The 19,774-nt window shown below is 52.9% G+C and overlaps 2 protein-coding genes across 6 annotated transcripts; one reads left to right on the top strand and one right to left on the bottom strand.

Annotated features, from left to right (window-relative positions):
• Window positions 1–85: 85 nt before the first annotated feature.
• On the top strand, window positions 86–9,176 carry LOC105497405 (glutathione S-transferase theta-1). Of its 5 annotated transcripts, none has more exons than XM_011768463.2 (5): window positions 86–341; window positions 2,072–2,180; window positions 3,364–3,451; window positions 8,317–8,493; window positions 8,698–9,176. In XM_011768463.2, exons 1-5 carry the CDS (start codon window positions 230–232, stop codon window positions 8,890–8,892), a joined length of 681 nt encoding a protein of 226 aa, XP_011766765.2. In that variant the 5' UTR covers window positions 86–229; the 3' UTR covers window positions 8,893–9,176. The 5 variants fall into 5 exon arrangements, with proteins under 5 accessions (XP_011766765.2, XP_070936251.1, XP_011766762.2 ...); XM_011768460.2 differs by lacking the exon at window positions 2,072–2,180 and adding an exon at window positions 5,652–5,802 and having other exon boundaries at window positions 139–341; XM_071080149.1 differs by lacking the exon at window positions 86–341 and adding an exon at window positions 5,652–5,802 and having other exon boundaries at window positions 2,044–2,180.
• A 6,596-nt stretch (window positions 9,177–15,772) lies between these two features.
• LOC105497404 (glutathione S-transferase theta-2B) lies at window positions 15,773–18,859 on the bottom strand. The gene is made up of 5 exons (XM_011768459.2): window positions 18,728–18,859; window positions 18,009–18,096; window positions 16,909–17,059; window positions 16,643–16,816; window positions 15,773–16,293 (listed from the first exon to the last, which is right to left on the bottom strand). Exons 1-5 carry the CDS (start codon window positions 18,837–18,839, stop codon window positions 16,084–16,086), a joined length of 735 nt encoding a protein of 244 aa, XP_011766761.2. The 5' UTR covers window positions 18,840–18,859; the 3' UTR covers window positions 15,773–16,083.
• Between the last annotated feature and the right edge of the window lie 915 nt (window positions 18,860–19,774).

Below are 19,774 nucleotides of genomic sequence, written 5' to 3' on the forward strand. Positions count from 1 at the left end.
TGGCCACCCGCCCTGATCCTGCAGGAGCCAGGCTGGCCCAGCCCTCTGACAGGCCGGCCGCCGCCCGCGACTGGACTAAACAGCGTCCCCAGGCGCCCGAGCCGCCCAATGGGGCACCGCGGTCGGGGGGCGTGGCCGCAGGGGCGTGGCCTGAGGTCTGAGACCCGAGTCCTGGCACTGGAGTTTGCTTTCTCCCGCTGGTTTCCCCTCTGGTCGGTCTGTCCCCGCTATGGGCCTGGAGCTGTACCTGGACCTGCTGTCCCAGCCCTGCCGCGCTGTTTACATCTTCGCCAAGAAGAACGGCATCCCCTTCGAGCTGCGCATCGTGGATCTGATTAAAGGTAGCTCTGGCCTCGGGTTTGGGGAACTGAAAAGTCAGGAAGGGACAGGTAGGCATACATAGCTTAGGGAACTTCTCCCGGCGCCACCTTCTTCCTGGGGCCCTTGCTGGTCTGGTTTGGAGACCGAACGGAGAAAGAGCCAGCAGGGAGATCCAAGAGTGGGGCCTCCCCCAAACTCTGCTCGGTCTCACGGAATAGACCACGCGGTTCCCCTAAGGCCGAATAAAGGGGTTTGGATCATGAAGAGAAGCGAGACCGGAGGACAAAAACAGGCGCAGCTGCGTGCAGGGGCACACGCCTGTAGTCCCAGCTACTCCAGAGGCTGCTGTGGGAGGATCGCTTGAGCCCAGGAGTTCCAGGCTGCAGGGCGCTATGTTAGTTTTCCTTCTAACAGTCAGGACCCTCAGCTGCAGGTCTGTTGGAGTTTGCTGGAGGTCCACTCCAGACCCTGTTTTCCTGGGTATCACCAGTGGAGGCTGCAGAACAGCAAATATTGCTGCCTAATCCTTTCTCTAGAAGCTTCGTCTCAGAGGGGCACCCGCCCTTATGAGATGTCAGTCACCCCCCTACTGGGAGGTGGCTCCCAGTTAGGCTACTCTGGGGTCAGGGACCCACTTGAGGAGGCAGTCTGTCCGTTCTCAGATCTCAAACTCCGTGCTGGGAGAACCACTACTCTCTTCAAAGCTGTCAGACAGAGACGTTTAAGTCTGCAGAAGTTTCTGCTGCCTTTTATTCAGCTATGCCCTGCCCCTAGAGGTGGAGTCTACGGAGGCAGGCAGGCCTCTTTGAACTGCGGTGGGCTCCACCCAGTTCGAGCTTCCCAGCCGCTTTGTTTACCTACTCAAGCCTCAGCAGTGGGGGACACCCCTCCCCCAGCCTCGCTACCGCCTTGCAGTTCATCTCAGATTGCTGTGCTAGCAGTGAGCCAGGCTCAGTGGCAGTGGGACCCTCGGAGCCAGGCGCGGGATATAATCTCTTGGTGTGCCGTTTGCTAAGGCCGTTGGAAAAGCACAGTATTAGGGTGGGAGCGTCCCGATTTTCCAGGTGCCGTCTGTCAGGGCTCCCCTTGCAGGGCGCTATGATGGTGTCCTTGAATAGCCGCTGCACTCCAGTCAGGACATTCTAGCAAGACCCCATCTTAAAATGAAAATAAGAAACAAAATGAAAACGCGTGTGACCTGGGCCTAGGGAAAGGCGGGATGAGAGAGGTTAAGGGTGCCAAGTGTAGAGACTGGGGCGGGATCAAGTCCCTTCTTTGTGGCCCAGCTGCTGAGATTCTGCAACAGCAAACAGCTCAGGACGTGACTTTCCGTCCCTGCCCTCTGCACTTGTCCAGTCTGCATTGGGGTTCTTCTTTGTCCCTTCCTTCCTCTGCTCCTCCTGTTTTGCCTCTGACCTTGTCCTTGTTTTCCACTTCTTTTTTTTTTTTGAGACAGAATCTTACCCTTGCTGTCACAGTGCAGTGGCATGGATCTCAAATCACTGCAACCACCGCCTCCCGGGTTCAAGCGATTCTCCTGCCTCAGTCTCCTGAGTAGCTGAGATTACGGATGTGTGCCACCATGTCTGGCTAATTTTTAACGGAGATGGGATTTCACAATTTTGGTCAGGCTGTTCTCCAACTCCTGACATCAAATGATCCACCGGCTTAGCCTCCCAAAGTGCTGGGATTACAGGCATGAACTGCTGTGCCTGGCCCAAGGCATTTTGTTTGTTTGTTTGTTTTTGAGACGGAGTCTTGCTCTGTCACCCAGGCTGGAGTGCAGTGGCAGGATCACAGCTCACTACAACCTCTGCCTCCCAAAACCTTGTCCTCTGCCTCCTGTTCCTGCTGGGGAGGTAGGTTGCCCCAGGGGGTATGCTGGGAGCAGAAGGGGGACCCTGGGGCTTGGTGAGCCCTACACCCTGTTTTGTTTCTCTGGCATGCCTCCAAGGCCCTTGAGGACTCAGCTGGCAGGCCCTGGCCCAGTGCTGGGTGGGGTAGTAGGAGGGGTTGGAAGCAGAACCCAGGTATGGCTGATTGGGCAAGTAAGGCGACTCTACTTGGCTAAGCCTTCTGCCCAGGGCTCCCACTCCATGGCTGGCCCTCTGCCTGAAACTTCTCCACCTAGTCTCTACTGGAGACTGCCCACTGTCCTGCACAAGGACTTCCTCTGCAGAGTATGGGGCAGAGGAAAGGGAATGGGAGGCAAGAGGATGTCCGAGCTGGTTGTCAAATATAGTGGTGCAGAGGGAAGCATGTTTTACTAGGAAAGAGAGGAGGGTGTTCCTGGTGAAGGAACAGTCTGAAGGGAGGGTAAAGAGAGGGTAGCAGGCTGGGCATGGTGGCTCACACCTGTAATCCCAGCACTTTGGGAGGTCGAGGTGGGAGGATCATTTAAGGCCAGTAGTTCAAGACCAGCCTGGGCAACATAGCGAGACCCCATCTGTAAGGAGAATAAAAGGCCAGGGTACGGAAGGTGGTAGCAGGTATGTTACAGACAGCTCCACAATGCACAGGGCACGGTGAACAAAGGGACATGGCAGAGCCAGTAGAAGTTGCTTCTAAGTAGGTAGATACCAGAAAAAGGCCACTTCTCTGTGTTTCATGACCCTGCCTTAGAGTTAATGGTGGAAGGGACAAGGTAGTAAGCCAGAGTCCCCTCAGGTGACCTATCCTGCAGCTTGGGATGCTCTGATTGTAAGTTCATGAAGCTGGCAATAGTGGAAAGAGGAGGTGGGTAGGGTGCATGCCAAGGTCCAGGAACCACACCCTGCACAGTGAGCTCTGTTGCAGAGGGGCAGGCTATGGAAGGAGGCTGTGCCTACAGGACTTAGCAAGGGATGTTGTCTATTTTGTACCAGCCAGTGGAGTGGCCTCCTCCTCCTCCCGCAGGGGCCCTTCCAGTCTTTGCCAACCAGGAGTGCAGACTGGTGGGAAGAAGAGCTATGAAACTGGGACCTGAGTATTGCAGGGAGGGACACAGACCATGGCGGGCTCAGCGTTCTCCTCCCACCACTCACCATGCTGGATTCTTCCCAGGTCAGCACTTAAGCGATGCTTTTGCCCGGGTGAACCCCCTGAAGAAGGTGCCAGCCTTGAAGGACGGGGACTTCACCTTGACGGAGAGGTAAGTGGGACCCTAGGGCTGCTGCCAGGCCTGCTGGAACCATCCTGCTCTAACCCTGTATTTCACAGACAAGGAAACTAAAGTCTTCAGAGGCAGAGAGTCTCTGTGCCCCGCATCCCGCAGAGAGTCAGTACTGGACCCCGGGCCCCTGGCTTCCTGCTATTCCAGTTCACCCTGATGATTGGAAAAGCAAACATCTACTTTACTTCCGCACCAATCCTTTGGTTGCTGGTGAGAGTATCCTTGAGGCAGGGCAAGCCAGTGGAGGAAGGCAGCTTTGGCCACCACGGGGCAGTCCTCTGGCCAAGCTTCTGTGGCGATGGCTCAGTGGCATCTGGGCTGCCCGGTGGCTCCATCTCTGGGCTGCAGCTTCCCAAGATGGGTCTCCCCCATGGGAGAGCCACCAGATATGGACGTCTTACATCACAGCAGGTCCCAAGAAGTTGAATCCTCTTCAGGAAAGGCCAACCTTTCCCCAGTTCTGCCCCTTTTGTCACCAGAGTCACCCTTCCCATAAGAAAGAGAACCTGGAGTTTGTGCTTTAGAGCTCATCTCTGAAATCTCAGGATGGATGCACCTCCAATGAATTCCTCTGACATTCTGCCAGGGACCTTCTTCCTTCCTGGTGCCCCAGGTGTCCTGAGTCCTTGTGTTACTCAGCATTGTGCCTCCCAGGTACCAGCCAGAGTCAATGTGCAATCTCTGCATTTCTCTGCCACTACTCTCACCTTCAGGAGGTCTGTGGCTCACAGGGACCTGCAGCCCTCCTCAGAGATGACTTGAACAACTGGCTTGGAGCAAAAGGAGCTCCTGGGCACCCTGCACAGACAATGGAGTCATTAAGCTGGGACATGGGTGTAGCCCCAGCTTAATAGAGAATATGGGCCAGTGGCAGATACACAGGTTTTCTGCCCTTTTGGCCTGCATGCCCAACTCTTGGGAAACCCCAAGTTCCTGAAAGCTTTTCTGTGTCTCCAAATGGACACATCTGGTGCCCTTCCAGGTCCATGCTCATCCCATCACCATGGCGGCCCTCAAAACCCAGGGAAGGAAGAGAGTGCCAGGGGGCCTTGTCTGTTGTTGTTCTAGGATCCTGCAGCTGCAAGAGTGTTTCCTGAGTGGTGCTTTAGGGAGCCAAACTACCTCAGTCGGCTTAGATAGGAGCGGATTCTTGGCAGAAAGAATGATAGAAAGAACAAAAGGACATGGGAGCCTTTTTGAACAATCAGGCCATCACAGGCTGGTCAGAATCCCAGCAGATGAGAGTGGATGCAGAATGGAAAGAACTGAGCTTCTTTAAAGACCAGCTTTGATGACCCATCCTCCTGGAAGCTCTCTCTGGTTCTCTGATCAGAAACTGTCTCTAAGCATTTGGCAAGACATTCTGTTGTGGGATTTTGCCTGGTGGTAGGAAAAGCTTGGGTATAGCCTCAGAAAGATTCTCAGCTCTACCATTAAGAGCTGTGTGCCCTAGGGCAAATCTCTGCCTTTCTAAGCCTGGTTTTCTTCTCTGGAAAATGAGGCTAATACTTTGGCAAATTGTCAGAAAGTTTAAAGAAGTGTGCTGGGCACAGTGGTTCGTGCCTGTAATGCCAGCACTTTGGGATGCCAAGGCTGGAGGATTGCTTGAGGATAGGAATTTAAGACCAGCCTGGGCAATGCAGTAAGATCCTATCTCCACAAAAAAGAAAAAAAAAAGCCAGGCACGGTGGTGCACTATTGTAGAAATTGAAGCTGCAGTGAGCTGAGATTGCAACACTGCATTCCAGCCTGGGTGACTGAGGAAGACCTTGTCTCAAAAAAAAAAAAAAAAAAAAAAAAAAAAGGCCGGGCGTGTTGGCTCATACCTGTAATCACAGCACTTTGGGAGGCCGAGGTGGGTGGATCACAAGGTCAGGAGTCGAGACCATCCTGGCTAATAGGGTGAAACCCCATCTCTACTAAAAATACAAAAAAATTAGCCAGGTGTGGTGTCACGCGCCTGTAATTCCAGCTACTTGGGAGACTGAAGCAGGAGAATCTCTTGAATTCTCTTGAGGTGGAGGTTGCAGTGAGCCAAGATCGCACTACTGCACTCCAGCCTGGGTGACAGAGTGAGACTCCATCTCAAAAAAAAAAAACAAAAAACAAAAAAAACTACGTATAGAATACCCAGCACAGTGCCCTTCCCTTACCTATCGTGACTCCCCCACACCCACAGTGTGGCCATCCTGCTCTACCTGACGCGCAAATATAAGGTCCCTGATTACTGGTACCCTCAGGACCTGCAGGCCCGTGCCCGTGTGGATGAGTACCTGGCATGGCAGCACACGACTCTGCGGAGAAGCTGCCTCCGGGCCTTGTGGCATAAGGTGAGGCTGGGAGTGTTGGGGGCAGCGGCGAGAACATTCCCCAGAAGTGCTCAGGCACCATTTTCTTCTTTTCAGTTTTGGATTATTTCTACTGACCTGTCTTTGCCTTCACAGATTCTTTCCTCTGTTGTGCCAAATTGCTATTAAGCCTATCCAATACATTCTTTGTTTGAGATATGTATTTTTCAGCTCTGGAAATTCCATTTGGTTGTTTTTAGAATTTCCACTTCTCCGCTGAAATTCACCATCTGTTTATCCATTTTATCTGTCTTTTCTTCTAAATTCTCTAACATATTTATCACTGTTACCTAAAAATCTTTGTCAACTAATCTTAACACGTAGGTGTTCTGTGGATCTGTTTTGTTTTGTTTTGTTTTGTTTTGTTTTGTTTTTTTGAGATGGGGGTCTCACTCTGTCACCCAGGCTGAGTGCAGGGGCAAGATCTCAGCTCACTGCAACCTCCACCTCCCAGGTTCAAGTGATTCTCCTGCCTCAGCCTCCTGAGTAGCTGGGATTACAGGTACCCACCAGCACACCTGGCTATTTTTTGTATTTGTAGTATAGACCGGGTTTCACCATGTTGGCCAGGCTGGTTTTGAACTCTTCACCTCAAGTGATTCATCCTCCTTGGCCTCCCAAAGTGTTGGGATTATAGGCATGAGCCACCACACCCAGCCTATGGGTCTATTTCTATTGATTGTTTTTTTCTCCCTCTTAATTATGGGTCACATTTGCCTGCTTCTTTGCTTGTCTCATGATGTATTATTATTATTTTTTATTTTTTTGAGATGGACTCTCACTCCATTGCTCAGGCTGGAGTGCAATGGCGTGATCTTGACTCACTGCAACCTCTGCCTCCCAGGTTCAAACAATTTTCTCACCTCAGCCTCCCAAGGAGCTAGAATTACAGGCACCCGCCATCATATGTGGCTAATTTTTCTATTTTTGTAGACACAGGGTTTCACCATGTTGGCCAGGCTGGTCTTGAGCTCCTGACCTCAGGTGATCCTCCCACCTCAGCCTCCCAAAGTGCTGGGATTACAGGCGTGGGCCACCATGCCTGGCCTCATGATGTATTCTTGTGTGCCAGACATTATGATATAAAAAGAACAGAGATTAAATTGCATAATAAATACCCCCAAGAAAGGGCTTGCACTTCCCTTTGTCAGGTAACCAGGATGCGAGGCTGTTCTCTTCTAGCTAATCAGGAGGTTGCAGGTTTAATTGGTTTCAGTTTATCTTTGGTTTCAGATTTCTTGAATGTGAGATCAGGTCACTAGCTCAGTCTAGCATGGCTTTAAAAATCTAATCACCAACTACTATGTTGCCTATAAGATCTCTCTGCTTTTCAGCCCTGTCCCCAGTTCCCAAACTGCTGCTCAGTCAGAAAAGCCCGTGCCTGTGGCAGTCTTTCTCCCTGCCTGCTTGGGTCCAAGAAAATGAAATTGAAATGAAAGTAGCTCATCTAGGAACGGGTTATGCCTCTCTGGAATTTAGTTCATTTAGTCAAGTGCTGTCTGATAGAAGTATAATGTGAACCACATACGTAATTTTAAACTTTCTAGTAGGCACAATTAAAAAATAAAAAGAGGCCGAGCACAGTGGCTCATGCCTGTAATCCCAGCACTTTGGCATGCCGAGGCAGTGGATCACCTGAGGTCAGGAGTTCGAGACTGGCCTGGTCAACATGGGGAAACCTTGTCTCTACTAAAAACACAAAAATTAGCCAGTCTTGGTGGCCTGCGCCTATAATTCCAGCTACTCAGGAGGCTAAGGCAGGAGAATCACTTGAACCCAGCGGGCAAAGTTTGCAGTGCGCCGAGATGGTACCGCTTCACTTCAACCTGGGTGACACAGCTAAACACCGTCTCAAAAGAAAAAATAAAAAGTAAGACTGGGTATGGTGGCTCACACCTGTAATCCCAGCACTTTGGGAGGCCAAGGCGGGGGATCACGAGGTCGGGAGATTGAGACCATCCTGGCTAACAAGGTGAAAACCCGTCTCTACTAAAAAAAAATACAAAAAATTAGCTGGGCGTGGTGGCGGGCGCCTGTAGTCCCAGCTACTCAGGAGGCTGAGGCAGGAGAATAGCGTGAACCTGGGAGGTGGAGCTTGCAGTGAGCCGAGATCATGCCATTGCACCTCCAGCCTGGGCAGCACAGAAAGACTCTGTCTCAAAAAAAAAGAAAGAGAGAGAGATAGACATAGAGAGAGAGAGACAGAGAGAGAGAGAAAGAGAGAGAGAGAAAAGAAAGAAAAAAGAAGGAAAGAAAGAAAGAAAGGAAAGAAAAAGAAAGAAAGAAAGAAAGAAAGAAAGAAAGAAAGAAAGAAAGAAAGAAAGAAAGAATAAAAGGAAATTGATATATTTTACTTAACCCAATGTGTTGAGAATATTCTCATTTTGGCCAACAAGTACAAAAAAAGATGCTCAGCATCACTAATCATTAGGGAAATGCAAATCAAAACTAACTCTCTACCCCACTAACTCCTGACTTTGCCTGCCCAATCCCCAGGTGATGTTCCCTGTTTTCCTGGGCGAGCCAGTATCTCCCCAGACACTGGCAGCCACCCTGGCAGAGCTGGATGTGAACCTGCAGTTGCTCGAGGACAAGTTCCTCCAGAACAAGGCCTTCCTTACTGGGTCTCACATCTCCTTAGCTGACCTGGTAGCCATCACGGAGCTGATGCATGTGAGTGCTGTGGGCAGGTGGGCCCGCTAGACAGGGGGCCCTGGCTAGTTGCTGAAGTCCTGCTTATGCTGCCACACCTGGCTATAGCACTGAGCTTAAGTGTGTGTGCAAACCCCTCCGGAAGATCTATGGTCCCCAAATCAGATGCTGCCCATCCCTGCCCTCTCAACCATCCATCCCCATTCTGTCCCCTTTTCCCCACAGCCTGTGGGTGCTGGCTGCCAAGTCTTCGAAAGCCGACCCAAGCTGGCCACATGGCGGCAGCGCGTGGAGGCAGCAGTGGGGGAGGACCTCTTCCGGGATGCCCATGAGGTCATTCTGAAGGCCAAGGACTTCCCACCTGCAGACCCCACCATAAAGCAGAAGCTGATGCCCTGGGTGCTGGCCATGATCCGGTGAGCTGGGAAGCTTTACCCCTGCACTGCCCTCAACAGTCCACAAAGCACTTTCATTTCTAATGGCCCATGGGAGCCAGGCCCAGAAAGCAGGAATGGCTTGCCTAAGACTTGCCCAAGTCCCAGAGCGCCTCAGCTCCCGAGGCCACCATCCCTACCCTGTCTTCCACAGCCGCCTGAAAGCCATCATGAGAATGATGCACACTGAGACCCTGTGTCCTTTAATCACTGCATTTCATTTTCATTTTGAATAATAAACCTGGGCTCAGCCTAAGCCTCTGCTTCTAACTCTAATGTGTGATTTATTTGACTTTCCTCTGTCCCAACCCTAGTCGTGGTCTCTATCCGAAAGACAATCACCCTTCCCAGGCCTTTTGGGTCAGCTTCTCCCTGATGTTTGCCAAGAGTGAAATTAATAAATGTGGCTGAGTGTGGTAGCTCATGCTTATAATCCCAGTACTTTGGGAGGTCCGGGTTGGGGGATTGCTTGAGTCCAGGAGTTCAAAACAAAATTTTTTTTTTTTGAGACAGAGTCTTGCTCTGTTGCCCAGGCTGGAGGGCAGTGGCACGATCACAGCTTACTGCAACCTCTGCCTCCCAGGTTCAAGCGATTCTCCTGCCTCAGCCTCCTGAACAGCTGGGATTACAGGCATGCACCACCACACCTGGCTAATTTTTGTATTTTTAGAAGAGACGAGGTTTCACCATGCTGGCCAGGCTGGTTTCAAACTCTGTACCTCAACTGATCTGCGCGTCTCCACCTCTGAAAGTGCTGGAATTATAGGAGTGAGCCACTGTGCCTGGCTCCCCAAAAAAATATTTTTTCAGAGATGGGGTCTCACTCTGTTGCCCAGGCTGGAGTGCAGTGGTACAGTCATGGCTCACTGCAGCCTTGAGGCCCCAGGCTCAAGCGATATTCCCACCTCAGCCTCCTAAGAAGCTGGGACAACAGGTGCACCCCACCATGCCCAGCTAATTTTTTTATTTTTATAGAGACAGGGTCTTGCCATGTTGCCCAGGCTAGCCCTGTACTCCTGTGCTCAAGAGATGCTCCCGCCTCTACCCCCCAAAGTGCTGGGATTACAGGTGCCAAGACACCACATGCAGCCAAAAAAATTTTTTTGTAATTAGCCAGGCATGGTGGTGCATGCCTGTAGTTCTAACTACTGGGGAGGCTGAGGTGGGAGGATTACTTGAACCCAGGAGTTCGAGGCTGCAGTGAGCTCTGATTGAGCCATAGCATTCCAGCCTGGGGCAACAGAACAAGATCCTGTCTCCAAATACACGCAAAGAAACCCAGAACAAAACAAAACAAAACAAAACAAAACAAAAAACAATACATTTCCTGTAGCCTTCTAATTCTCGGAAAAAAGTAATTTGTCTGACAGCCCAGGGCCCAGCAGCATCCCACGTTTGTTGGCTATAGTCATGGTGACCCAACAGTTGACTGAGTTAGCCTCCCAGAACATGACCCTTACTGGTTTTTTTGTTTGTCTGTTTGTTTTGTTTTGTTTTGTTTTTTGAGACAGAGTTTTGCTCTTGTTACCCAGGCTGGAGCTCAGTGGTGCAATCTCAGCTCACCACAACCTCCACCTCCCGAGTTAAAGCGATTCTTCTGCCTCAGCCTCCCGAGTAGCTGGGATTACAGGCACTCACCACCACGCCCAGCTACTTTTGTATTTTTAATTCAGACAAGGTTTCTCCATGTTGGTCAGGCTGGTCTCGAACTCCCAACCTCAGGTGATCTGCCTGCCTCGGCCTCCCAAAGTGCTGGGATTATAGGCGTGAGCCATGTGGCTCATGGGAGGGCCCTGTGGCAGGGCAGTGGGGGAGGCCAGAACCCTCGCCCTGAGCTCCAGTGTTTGCTGGTCTGGCTGGCATAGAGAGATGCAGCTGGAGCAGAATTCAGTGGAGGAGGCAGGGATATAACTGGGCAGTAGGACAGAGAGCAGCGTCAGAGCCCCCTGGGCAGGCCAGAAGGAGGCCCCTGCTCAGCTGACTCTTCCCAACTGCTACCCTTGGTACAACCAGCGTGAGCCACCTGCTGCAGAACAGGGGCTGGACACGGGGGCAGTTTGTGGAGGGAGAATGGGCAGAGGTGTGCATGTCCATTCAGTAGAAGGGCAAAGAGGCCCACATGTAGGCCTATGATCAGACTGGAGCCTGGTTCCACTGAGGCCCTCCGATCCAAACACATTAACCAGTCACCTAATGCGGCCTCCAGCACTGGCCTGGAGTGCTAAAGTGAGTCAGACCTGGGAACCCCCAGTGGGGAGGCAGCCTTGAGAGTTTGGCATAGGAAAGGAAGAAGAGCTGAGCCACTGGAGGCTGAGTGGCTGAACGGGGCAGGGATTCCCAGCAAGAATGAGGTTGGTCTGAGGGTTGGGAACGTGTCTGGCTGGGGCTCTGGGGTATTGACAAGTCACCCAGCCTGGTCAGAAGGGCCTAAGTCACCAGCTGGGATAGGAAGCTGAATCAGAGGGGGCAAGCCTAGAGCTCAGGGAGGAGGCTGGAGGGGTCTGACCTATGGATGGAACTGACTGGGGGTGGGGTGTGAATTACAGCTCCAGGGAATTGTCCTTGACCCATGTTTCAAGGAGCTGGACACAGGAAAGGTGGACCTCTGATGGGGTCAGGGTCTGTGATCCAGTGACTAGCAGAGAGGCCTCCTCTTCCCTGATGCCTCCCAGACAGGGGCCTCAGAAAGCTGGTGCTGGGATTTTGGGGTGTGGGTGGGCAGGGACCTCAGAGAACTCAGGGTTCTCCCCACTCACCTCTCTGATCTCGCCTGCAGGCCAGCAGCACAGCGTTGCTTTTGCCCAGGTGAACCCTCTGAGGAAGGTGCCGGGCCTTGAAGGATGGGGACTTCACCTTGGCTGAGAGGTTACCGGTCCCTGGGCTGCTGCCAGGCCTTGTGGGGCCAGTCAGTCATCTGTCTGTTCACTGTTGATGGCTTGGATCATGGACTGTGGGCCCTGCACCAGCCCCAGGGTGAAGAATGGGCTGAGGCAGGCAGAGGTACCCAGTGTTGAGAGGGGCTATAGAAGTCCCTTCCTGCATTGTACAAATGAGGAAACTGAGGCTGGAGGAGGGGAGGGACTTGCAGAAGGCCAAAGGGCCCAGTCTGCTCCAGGCCTCCTCACCACCAGCCCAGCCCTCTGAAGGAACGAGAGTGCTAAGTTTCGAGGAGCAGCTGTACCAGGCATCTTAGTGCTACCATTTTGCCCACAAACCCTGTGGGGCAAGTACCTGGAGAGTCGAGGGACCACTCAGCGAGCTTCAGTGGCTATTTGCTAAACACCCACCAGGGCCAGACCCCATTTCAGCCCTGGGGCTTGAGCAGTGAACGTGTCTACGCCCTTCCCCTCATGGGATCACATTCCATTAATACAAGGGGGAGCTGACAGTAACCCATGTAAACGTGTAACATATCAGATGTGGATGGATGCCATGGAAAAAATACACAGGGTAAGAGTGGGGGCATGTGTCGTTGAGTAGGATGTTGAGGGAAGACTCCCTGGAGGAGGTGGCATCTGAGCAGAGAGCTGTAGGAATGCGCAAGGCATGAGGGGAAGGGTGTTCTGGCTGGAGGGAAGAGGGTGAAGGCTCCAGGTGGGACAATGCATGGGGTGCAGACTGGAGAGCAACGGGCCGGGGGGGTGCAGTGAGCAGGAAGAGCAGGAGGTCAGGACAGAGGGTAGCATGGGATACGGGGAAGACTTTGGCTCTTACCACAGGTGGACTGAGTTGCCAGAGGGTTTTGAGCAGGGGAGAACTGTGATCTGACTTACGTCGTAAAGGATCCCCTGGCAGGGGTGAGACAGCTACTGCAGTCATCCAGCCCGCAGCGCTGGAGCCCCAGACCAAGGTGGTGGTGGTGGTGCAGGGTTGGGGAGCGGGGTGGTGGTCGGTTCTGATTTTTCTTGAAACTCTAACTGCAGGGTTTGCTGAAGGGTCGGAGGTGGGCGGGAAAAATGAAAACCAAAAATGGCTTCCAGGTTGGTGGCTGCATGGTGGCGTCCTTTACCGAGGCCATGCAGTGCCTCCGTGGTGCAGCTGGATTCACATTCAGAGCCTGGGATCACTGGAGGGTCCGACACCCACAGAGGCACGATGAGCTCTGGGGGTCAGAATGCACAACGCTTCACCATAGGTGGACAGGGGATGGGACAGGGTGGGAAGCAATGCTGCCATGTCACCTGGAAGGCTCTGTCCTGCTGGCCTTGCTCCTGGCCCTGTCCATGCTTTGGATATGTTGGGGAGATACCCAACTTGCTCTCATTCTTCACACTCACACTGGGTGCCCCTTCCTCCTGGAAGCCTTCCCTGATCCCCTGCTGAAGTTCACAACATTTTGTTTCTTACTTCCTGCCCTTAGTTCAGATGATAGTCTGGCCCCGTGGAGGGCTGTGTGACCCTGGGCAGTTACCTAACCTCTCTGAGCCTCACGTTTCTCCTCTGCATCATAGGGATGGTGCAAATGCCCCAGAAAATGCCTGAAGAGTGATCAGGGCATGTCTTCTGCCCCTGCCATGTCCCCTCAGTGTGGCTATCTTGCTGCATATGAGCTGCATGTACAAAGTGCCTGACCACTGGTATCCCCAGGACCTGCAGGTCCGCACCCGCGCACATGAGTACCTGTCATGGCAGCACACGGCTCTGCAGAGTAGCTGCTGCTGGGCCATGTGGCAGAAGGCGAGCCATGGAGGGCAGGGACACCTCCCAGGATGCCCAAGGGATGGTGCTTTCACTTTACAAAATCCTGTTTAGACCTGAGACGAAATCCTGGAATGCCAGAGACTGCCTAATTCACTCAACTTGTTTCATAGAAGGGAAACCAAGGGCCAGAGCCAAGGAATGATTCCCCTAAAGTGCCTTAAATCCTGAGCTACCACCTGCACACTTACACTCACACACTCATCGACACACAGCCACGCATATTCACACATCCACCCACATCCACACACAGTCACACGATGTATCACATTCACACACATATACACCCACATACGCAATCATACCATTTACACACATTCACACAGTAACACAGTTAACTCATGTACACACACATATACACCCACACAATGACACAATTCACTCACGTTCGATAAAGTCACACCACTCACTCACATTAACACACATACACACCAACGCCCTCCCAAACAATTCACACACACACACACGTACACCCCCTCACAGACACAGGCACACAATTCACACCAACAAAATCACACAATTCACTCATTCACACACATACACCCACATACACAAATTCACACTGCTCACATTTACACATCAAATTCACACACATACGCCGACATACACACAGTTCACTCTCATCACACTCATATACGCCCACACATAAACACACACAATTCACTCAATTCACACAATTCACTCACGTTCACACACACACAGTCACTGACATTCACACACATACACACGCACCACACACAGGCAATTCAGTCACATGGCTCAAAGTCAGTCCTCACCTTGCTACGGTTCACTTCCCAGCATCGCCTCAGCCTTTGGCCCTCAGCGTCCCCTTCCCACGCCTGGACTGCTGGAGAGCCCCGGAACACACCCCATCTTCATGCCTCCAGCGCTAGCCCAAGCCCTTCCCTCTGCCAAGAGCACTAAGTGGAACTCAAGGTCACTTCTCAGGACCCTTTCCTGCCCCTCCTCCTGCCAGGTGATCTGGGGATCCTGCTGGCCCTGTTTAACAATGAAGCACACCATGGTTAGTTCAGCTGACGTCGGTCTCCCAGACTTACTGCCACCTACACAGCACTGGGACTGACTGACTTTATTCTTTATTTTGTGTTTTTTATTGGAGTGTCTGTTGAAAGTAAAGCCATCCAATTAGGAACAATCCAAAGGCAGCCAGCAGGGATCAAGAAGGCACGGGCTGTGGCCGCAATCCCCAGTGTCTGATGGGGAGAGGGATTGGTAATGGAAAAGGCCCAGGAAAGCAGGCCAGAGTGTCCCCCAAAGTATGAGAAATTGCTCGAGAGACATTCGGAATAGGACCTAAGACAGAAGCCACCACCAGGCACCCTTAAGGCAGGGCAGTTGCAATGGTTGCTGCTTGGAATACTTCTGGCTAGGAGTGGCACATGGTGGGCACAGGGCAGGCATGGGAAGTGGGGGCATCAAGGCCACAAGACGTGTGGGCAAGTAGCCCAGTGTGTGTGTGGAATAGCGTGTTTACTGGTCAGCAGTGACATCTACTGTCACACTTGAGAACTGCATCCACAGCCAGATGGCCTCCTGTGAAGACCTCAGGGCAAACTGGGGAACCCTGCCCTTCTTGGAAGGTGATGCTAGGGGGATGAGCAACATCTTTCTTAGAGGGTTGAATTCCTCAGGGCCCCTCTAGCATCTTGGTCCTCCTAATTCCAATGTCCTCCCTTGATCCCCCAGCCCTAGGGGTAGCAGCTTCTTGCAGTGTTTACCTCCATGTTAATCTGGATTCTCTGTCTTTGGAGTTCTCTAATGCCTGGTTACCAATTCTTTATATTAAGTCCTCTCTGTTAAAATGATTGTGATGAGGTCCATCCCATGGATATACATGGAAGTCTGTGTGACAATGTACAATCCTACTATTTGCTGTTATTATAAAACTGTCCTAGAAGACATGAATGCTTGTTAAATCTTTTAAGTTTCCTAGACTTCAAAGACGGTTGCTATGCCCTGTGAAACATCCCCTACATCCTTTAATAGTTGGCAATTCGAATTGGTTACTTACTTAATATTTTGTTGCCCTGGTGATACAATTATGTTGACTTGCTATTGTGAAGTTACTTTGGTTAACCATGATGAGGGTTGCTAGCACCGACTTTTACTCCATATGCATAACACAACAACATAGTAAAACCAGTAACTCTTGGTTCCCTATTCAAAGTGTTTGGAATCTTTATTATATTTAAAACACTGATGACATTTACCAATTTTTGAGTGTTCTTCACGTTACTGATTTGTAGGAGTTTTTTATGTATTGCAGATTTAGTCTCTTACTGGTTATGTATGCTGTACCTAAGGAGAAGCAGCACTGCCAAGGACACAGTCTTGCCTGTGCAGAGCTTCACATGAAGCTGGAGACAAGGGACTGGGGCAAGATGGAAAGATAAACAGGGGCAAGTAAGTAACAGAATGAATCCTCATGGCGAATCTCCTGGGCCGCATTCCAGACCCTTCAGGGGATCCTGGCAATTCGAAGTAGCATAGTCGGATAGACCTCTGGTGGGGGTGTTGGGAGGGTTTTCTTGGCCGCCTGTTCCAGGATGCTCAAGATGAGGCTGTGGGTCTCCTGGCACAGCTCAGCACCCAGGAAAGCCTCCACTCGTTCACGCCATGCTGCCAGTCGTGGCCGTCCCTTGAATAGTTCGTAGCCGACAGCCACCGGCTGCAGGAACAAGGATGAAAAGGTTGTGGGGATACAACTTTCCCAGTTGTCACTGCCAACCCGAATGCTGGAACCATAGGCAAATGTATCAGAGACATGGTCCATTCCCCAGCCCCGATGAATGGACCATGGAGGCCCAGGCAGTATGTTCAGCCTTAGAGGCCAAGAGCAGCCGGGGTGAGACCCACACCCAGGCAGGAGGCAGAAGCTCAGGGTTCTGGCCCCAGATCATCCAGAAACTTGCTCTATGACTCCGGGCAAAGCCCTGGCTTTCTCCAGGCCTCAGTGTTTCTGTCTGCCTCATGGGTGTGGCACGAAGAGGGACACTGCCCACAGGCTGAGCTCACACCTGCATCAGCTCCTCCAGCGCCATGAGATCAGCCAGCGTCACCTGCTGGCCAGCAAGGAAGAGCCTGTCCCCCAGGAACTTGTTCTCCAGCCATTGCAGGGCCTGGTCTATGGCAGTCCTGTTGCGTTCCACCTTCTCTTCGGGCACCTGGACCCCAATGAGTGGCCCCAACACCTGATGGGGGCAGAGAGTGGGTCAGTGGATGGCCCCTGCCTACTCCAAACTACTCTCTGAATGCCAACCACTCTCCAGATGGCTCTCCTCACCTGGACCCACATGGGTACACCAAAGGTGCCGCGGATGCAGTCAGCATGCCAACCCAGGTACTCATGAACACGGGCACGAGCCTGCAGGTCAGATGGATACCAGTGGTCCGCCGTCTGGTACTTACAGCTCAGGTAAATCAGGATGGCTGAGCTGGGAATGAATGGGCAGTGGCTGTAAGGACACTGGCACCAGGCCTTTACCCCCAGCTGCTCCCATCCGCCAGTGGGGCCTGGGGGTTTCTCTGCATTTGAAGGACTGCCCTCCAGCCTCACCCTCCATCTCCAGCTCCCCAACACCAACCCCTCCTCCCCCGAGTCTCATCCTGTCTTTGTTTTCTTAGGCACAGACTCTTGGCTGGACCTTCTGCTTTGCACTTTGAGAACCTCATCTCTGTGATATCCCAGCAGCTGCCCTATGAGGTAGACTCCTGTTAGCCCTTTAGCACAAGAGAAAACTCAAGGTCAGAATGGTCAAGTGACTTGTCTGAGGCAGTGCAGCTCAGAAAAGGCTCCCTGGACCACTGGAACCCAGCATGGGGCCAGCACACAGTGGATGCTCCGTGGAGTCACTTGCGTGCCCATGCGCATGGATCAGGGATCACGAGGGGAGGCAGGTCTTCGTTCGGCCCTCCTCTGACAGGTCCCACAGCCATCACTTCTGCAGCCACCTGACCTCTTGTCCTCTTCCTGCCCAGCGGCTGGACCTCACCGCGAGCTGTGCCCTCAGGCCATGGCACTGGCCTCTAGGACTGGCCTGGGCAGATTGGGGTAGTCTGCCACAAGTCACTAGAGGCTCTTTTCAGCTTGCATTTGTTGAACCCACTCTGTGCAACACTGGAAAAATGTTCCCTTGTCTTCTCTTCCAACATCCTTCAGTCTGGGAGCAGAGAGGCCCTGGGGCTCAGATGACACCAAAGATGAGAGGTGCGGGGACATGTTCTGTCAGCCCCTGCTCAACCCAGGCACACCCCAAGCTGTACCTTCTCCCCAGATCCCTCTCCTTTCCTCTTGCTGCCCCATGGGGTATGGGAGGGCCCACAGTGGGGACAGCCAGGGTCACATGTGCTCCGGATGTGGGAGGGGAGAGGGAAGGAGGGCACCTTTCGGTCAAGATGAAATCACCATCCTTGAGCACAGGCACTTTCTGCAGGCTGTTGATCTGGAAGAACTCCTTGCTTCTGTGCTGCCCTGAAGAGTCAGACAAGGTCTTCAGAGTAAAAAAGCTGCACCTCTCCACCCTCCCTCTCCCTCCCCAAGCAGAGCTCCACACCCCTGAGAAACAGCAAGGTCTGGTTCCAGAGGGCTGGATCAACCCCATTCCCTGGGTGGGCCTCCCTGCCCTGCCACATTCTGGGGCAACTGGGGGGCTTTGGTGGGTGGGGCCAGGTGCAGCAGGTGGATGCAGAGAAGTTTTCTAGCCAGGACTCTGGTGGGCCAGGGGAAGGGAGGCAAACTGGGGTGGCTCATCTCTTCCCATCTCTTAATTCTTACAACAGCACGTCCTTCCCAACGTTTTCCGGGCTTTGTGAATTTAAATGCGTGCATTCCACGCAAGAATTCTGAAAACTCCATTAAGTATTTTCTTTCCACCCCTACAGAACAGAAGGCAACATTATCCTCCTTTTCAGAAAGCAAGCTAAGGTTCAGAGAAGGCTGTGATCCCTCCAAGGTCACTCAATCGACAGCATTCTCTGGTGGCAGACGCTGCAGGAGGAGGTGAGGGGGCTGTGCGGGCGGCGAGACGCTCAGGGCGGAACAGGGCAAGGGGCCTGGGGGTGCACTGGATTTGTGGACACGCGAGGAAACGGGTTGGGCCCACCTTTGATAATATCCACAGTGCGCAGTTCGAAGGGGATGCCATTCTTCTTGGCGAAGATGTAGACGGCGCGGCTGGGCTGGGACAGCAGGTTCAGGTACAGTTCTAGGCCCATGGCGGGGGCTGCAAGGACAGCGGGGATGGCAGTGAAGGCGCTGATGGCGGTGTGGGCAGCGGCTGTGGCAGGCTCAGGGCGGCCGCGGGAAATACGGGCTCAGGTCCCACTCCCTGGGACAGCACCCAATTGGAGCGCAGCACCCCCGGACCCGCCTTGCCCCTTCGGTTTCTGTCCAATCCTGGCCAGCCTTGTTGGAGACCAAGACTCCACCACCAGGTCCGTGTGCTACAGGGAGGGCGGTCGCTACGAACGCACAGATGGGAGGGTGGAGTTGGAGCTGGGGGCCCTCGACTGGGAGGGAGGACGGCAGATGCAGGGGACCGACTGCAAGGGAAAGAGGAACGAGCTGGACAAGAAGCAAGTCTGCTTTTCGGGATCCCGGTGCCAGGGACCCCGCCTGGTTCCAGGCGTCATCCCGACCCAGAAACGACGGGGCCCCGCCATCCTGGAAAGGCCCCAGCGTACGGATATCTGATGGTTCTTTCAGAGCTTTGTTTCTCGGCGCTGCAAGGCAGCGGAAGGGAGGGAGCGAATGGGATCCTCTAAAAGGGATCTTAGAGTTTCACCCAGCGGCATGTGACACTTGCAGGTGTCCAGACTGGTGGGAACCTTGACTGGAAAGCTGGGGTTAAGGATGAACTTTCTACCATCCCCTGCAGAGCAGCTGCTGCCAGACAGCAGAAGCTCCCGCTTCGTGCACAGGACGGGGCTGGGAGCCCGCAGCCGCAGAAGGCAGGAATGACTGCGCAGGAACCTCCTTTCTTCTCCCTGAATCCCAGCCCTGGCATCTCACCATGGGGCACAGTGCTGGTCCAGGGCTGGGTCCGGCACTCTAGCTGAATCTTTCCGAGTATCCCATCCCTCTGGCTAGTGGCCCAAGCGAGTGAACCAGAACGCTTCCTTGGGGGTTTTGAAATTGGAGCTGGAGAGAG

This window comes from Macaca nemestrina, chromosome 15, assembly GCF_043159975.1.
Source record: "Macaca nemestrina isolate mMacNem1 chromosome 15, mMacNem.hap1, whole genome shotgun sequence".
In the NCBI taxonomy this organism is placed as follows: domain Eukaryota; kingdom Metazoa; phylum Chordata; class Mammalia; order Primates; family Cercopithecidae; genus Macaca; species Macaca nemestrina.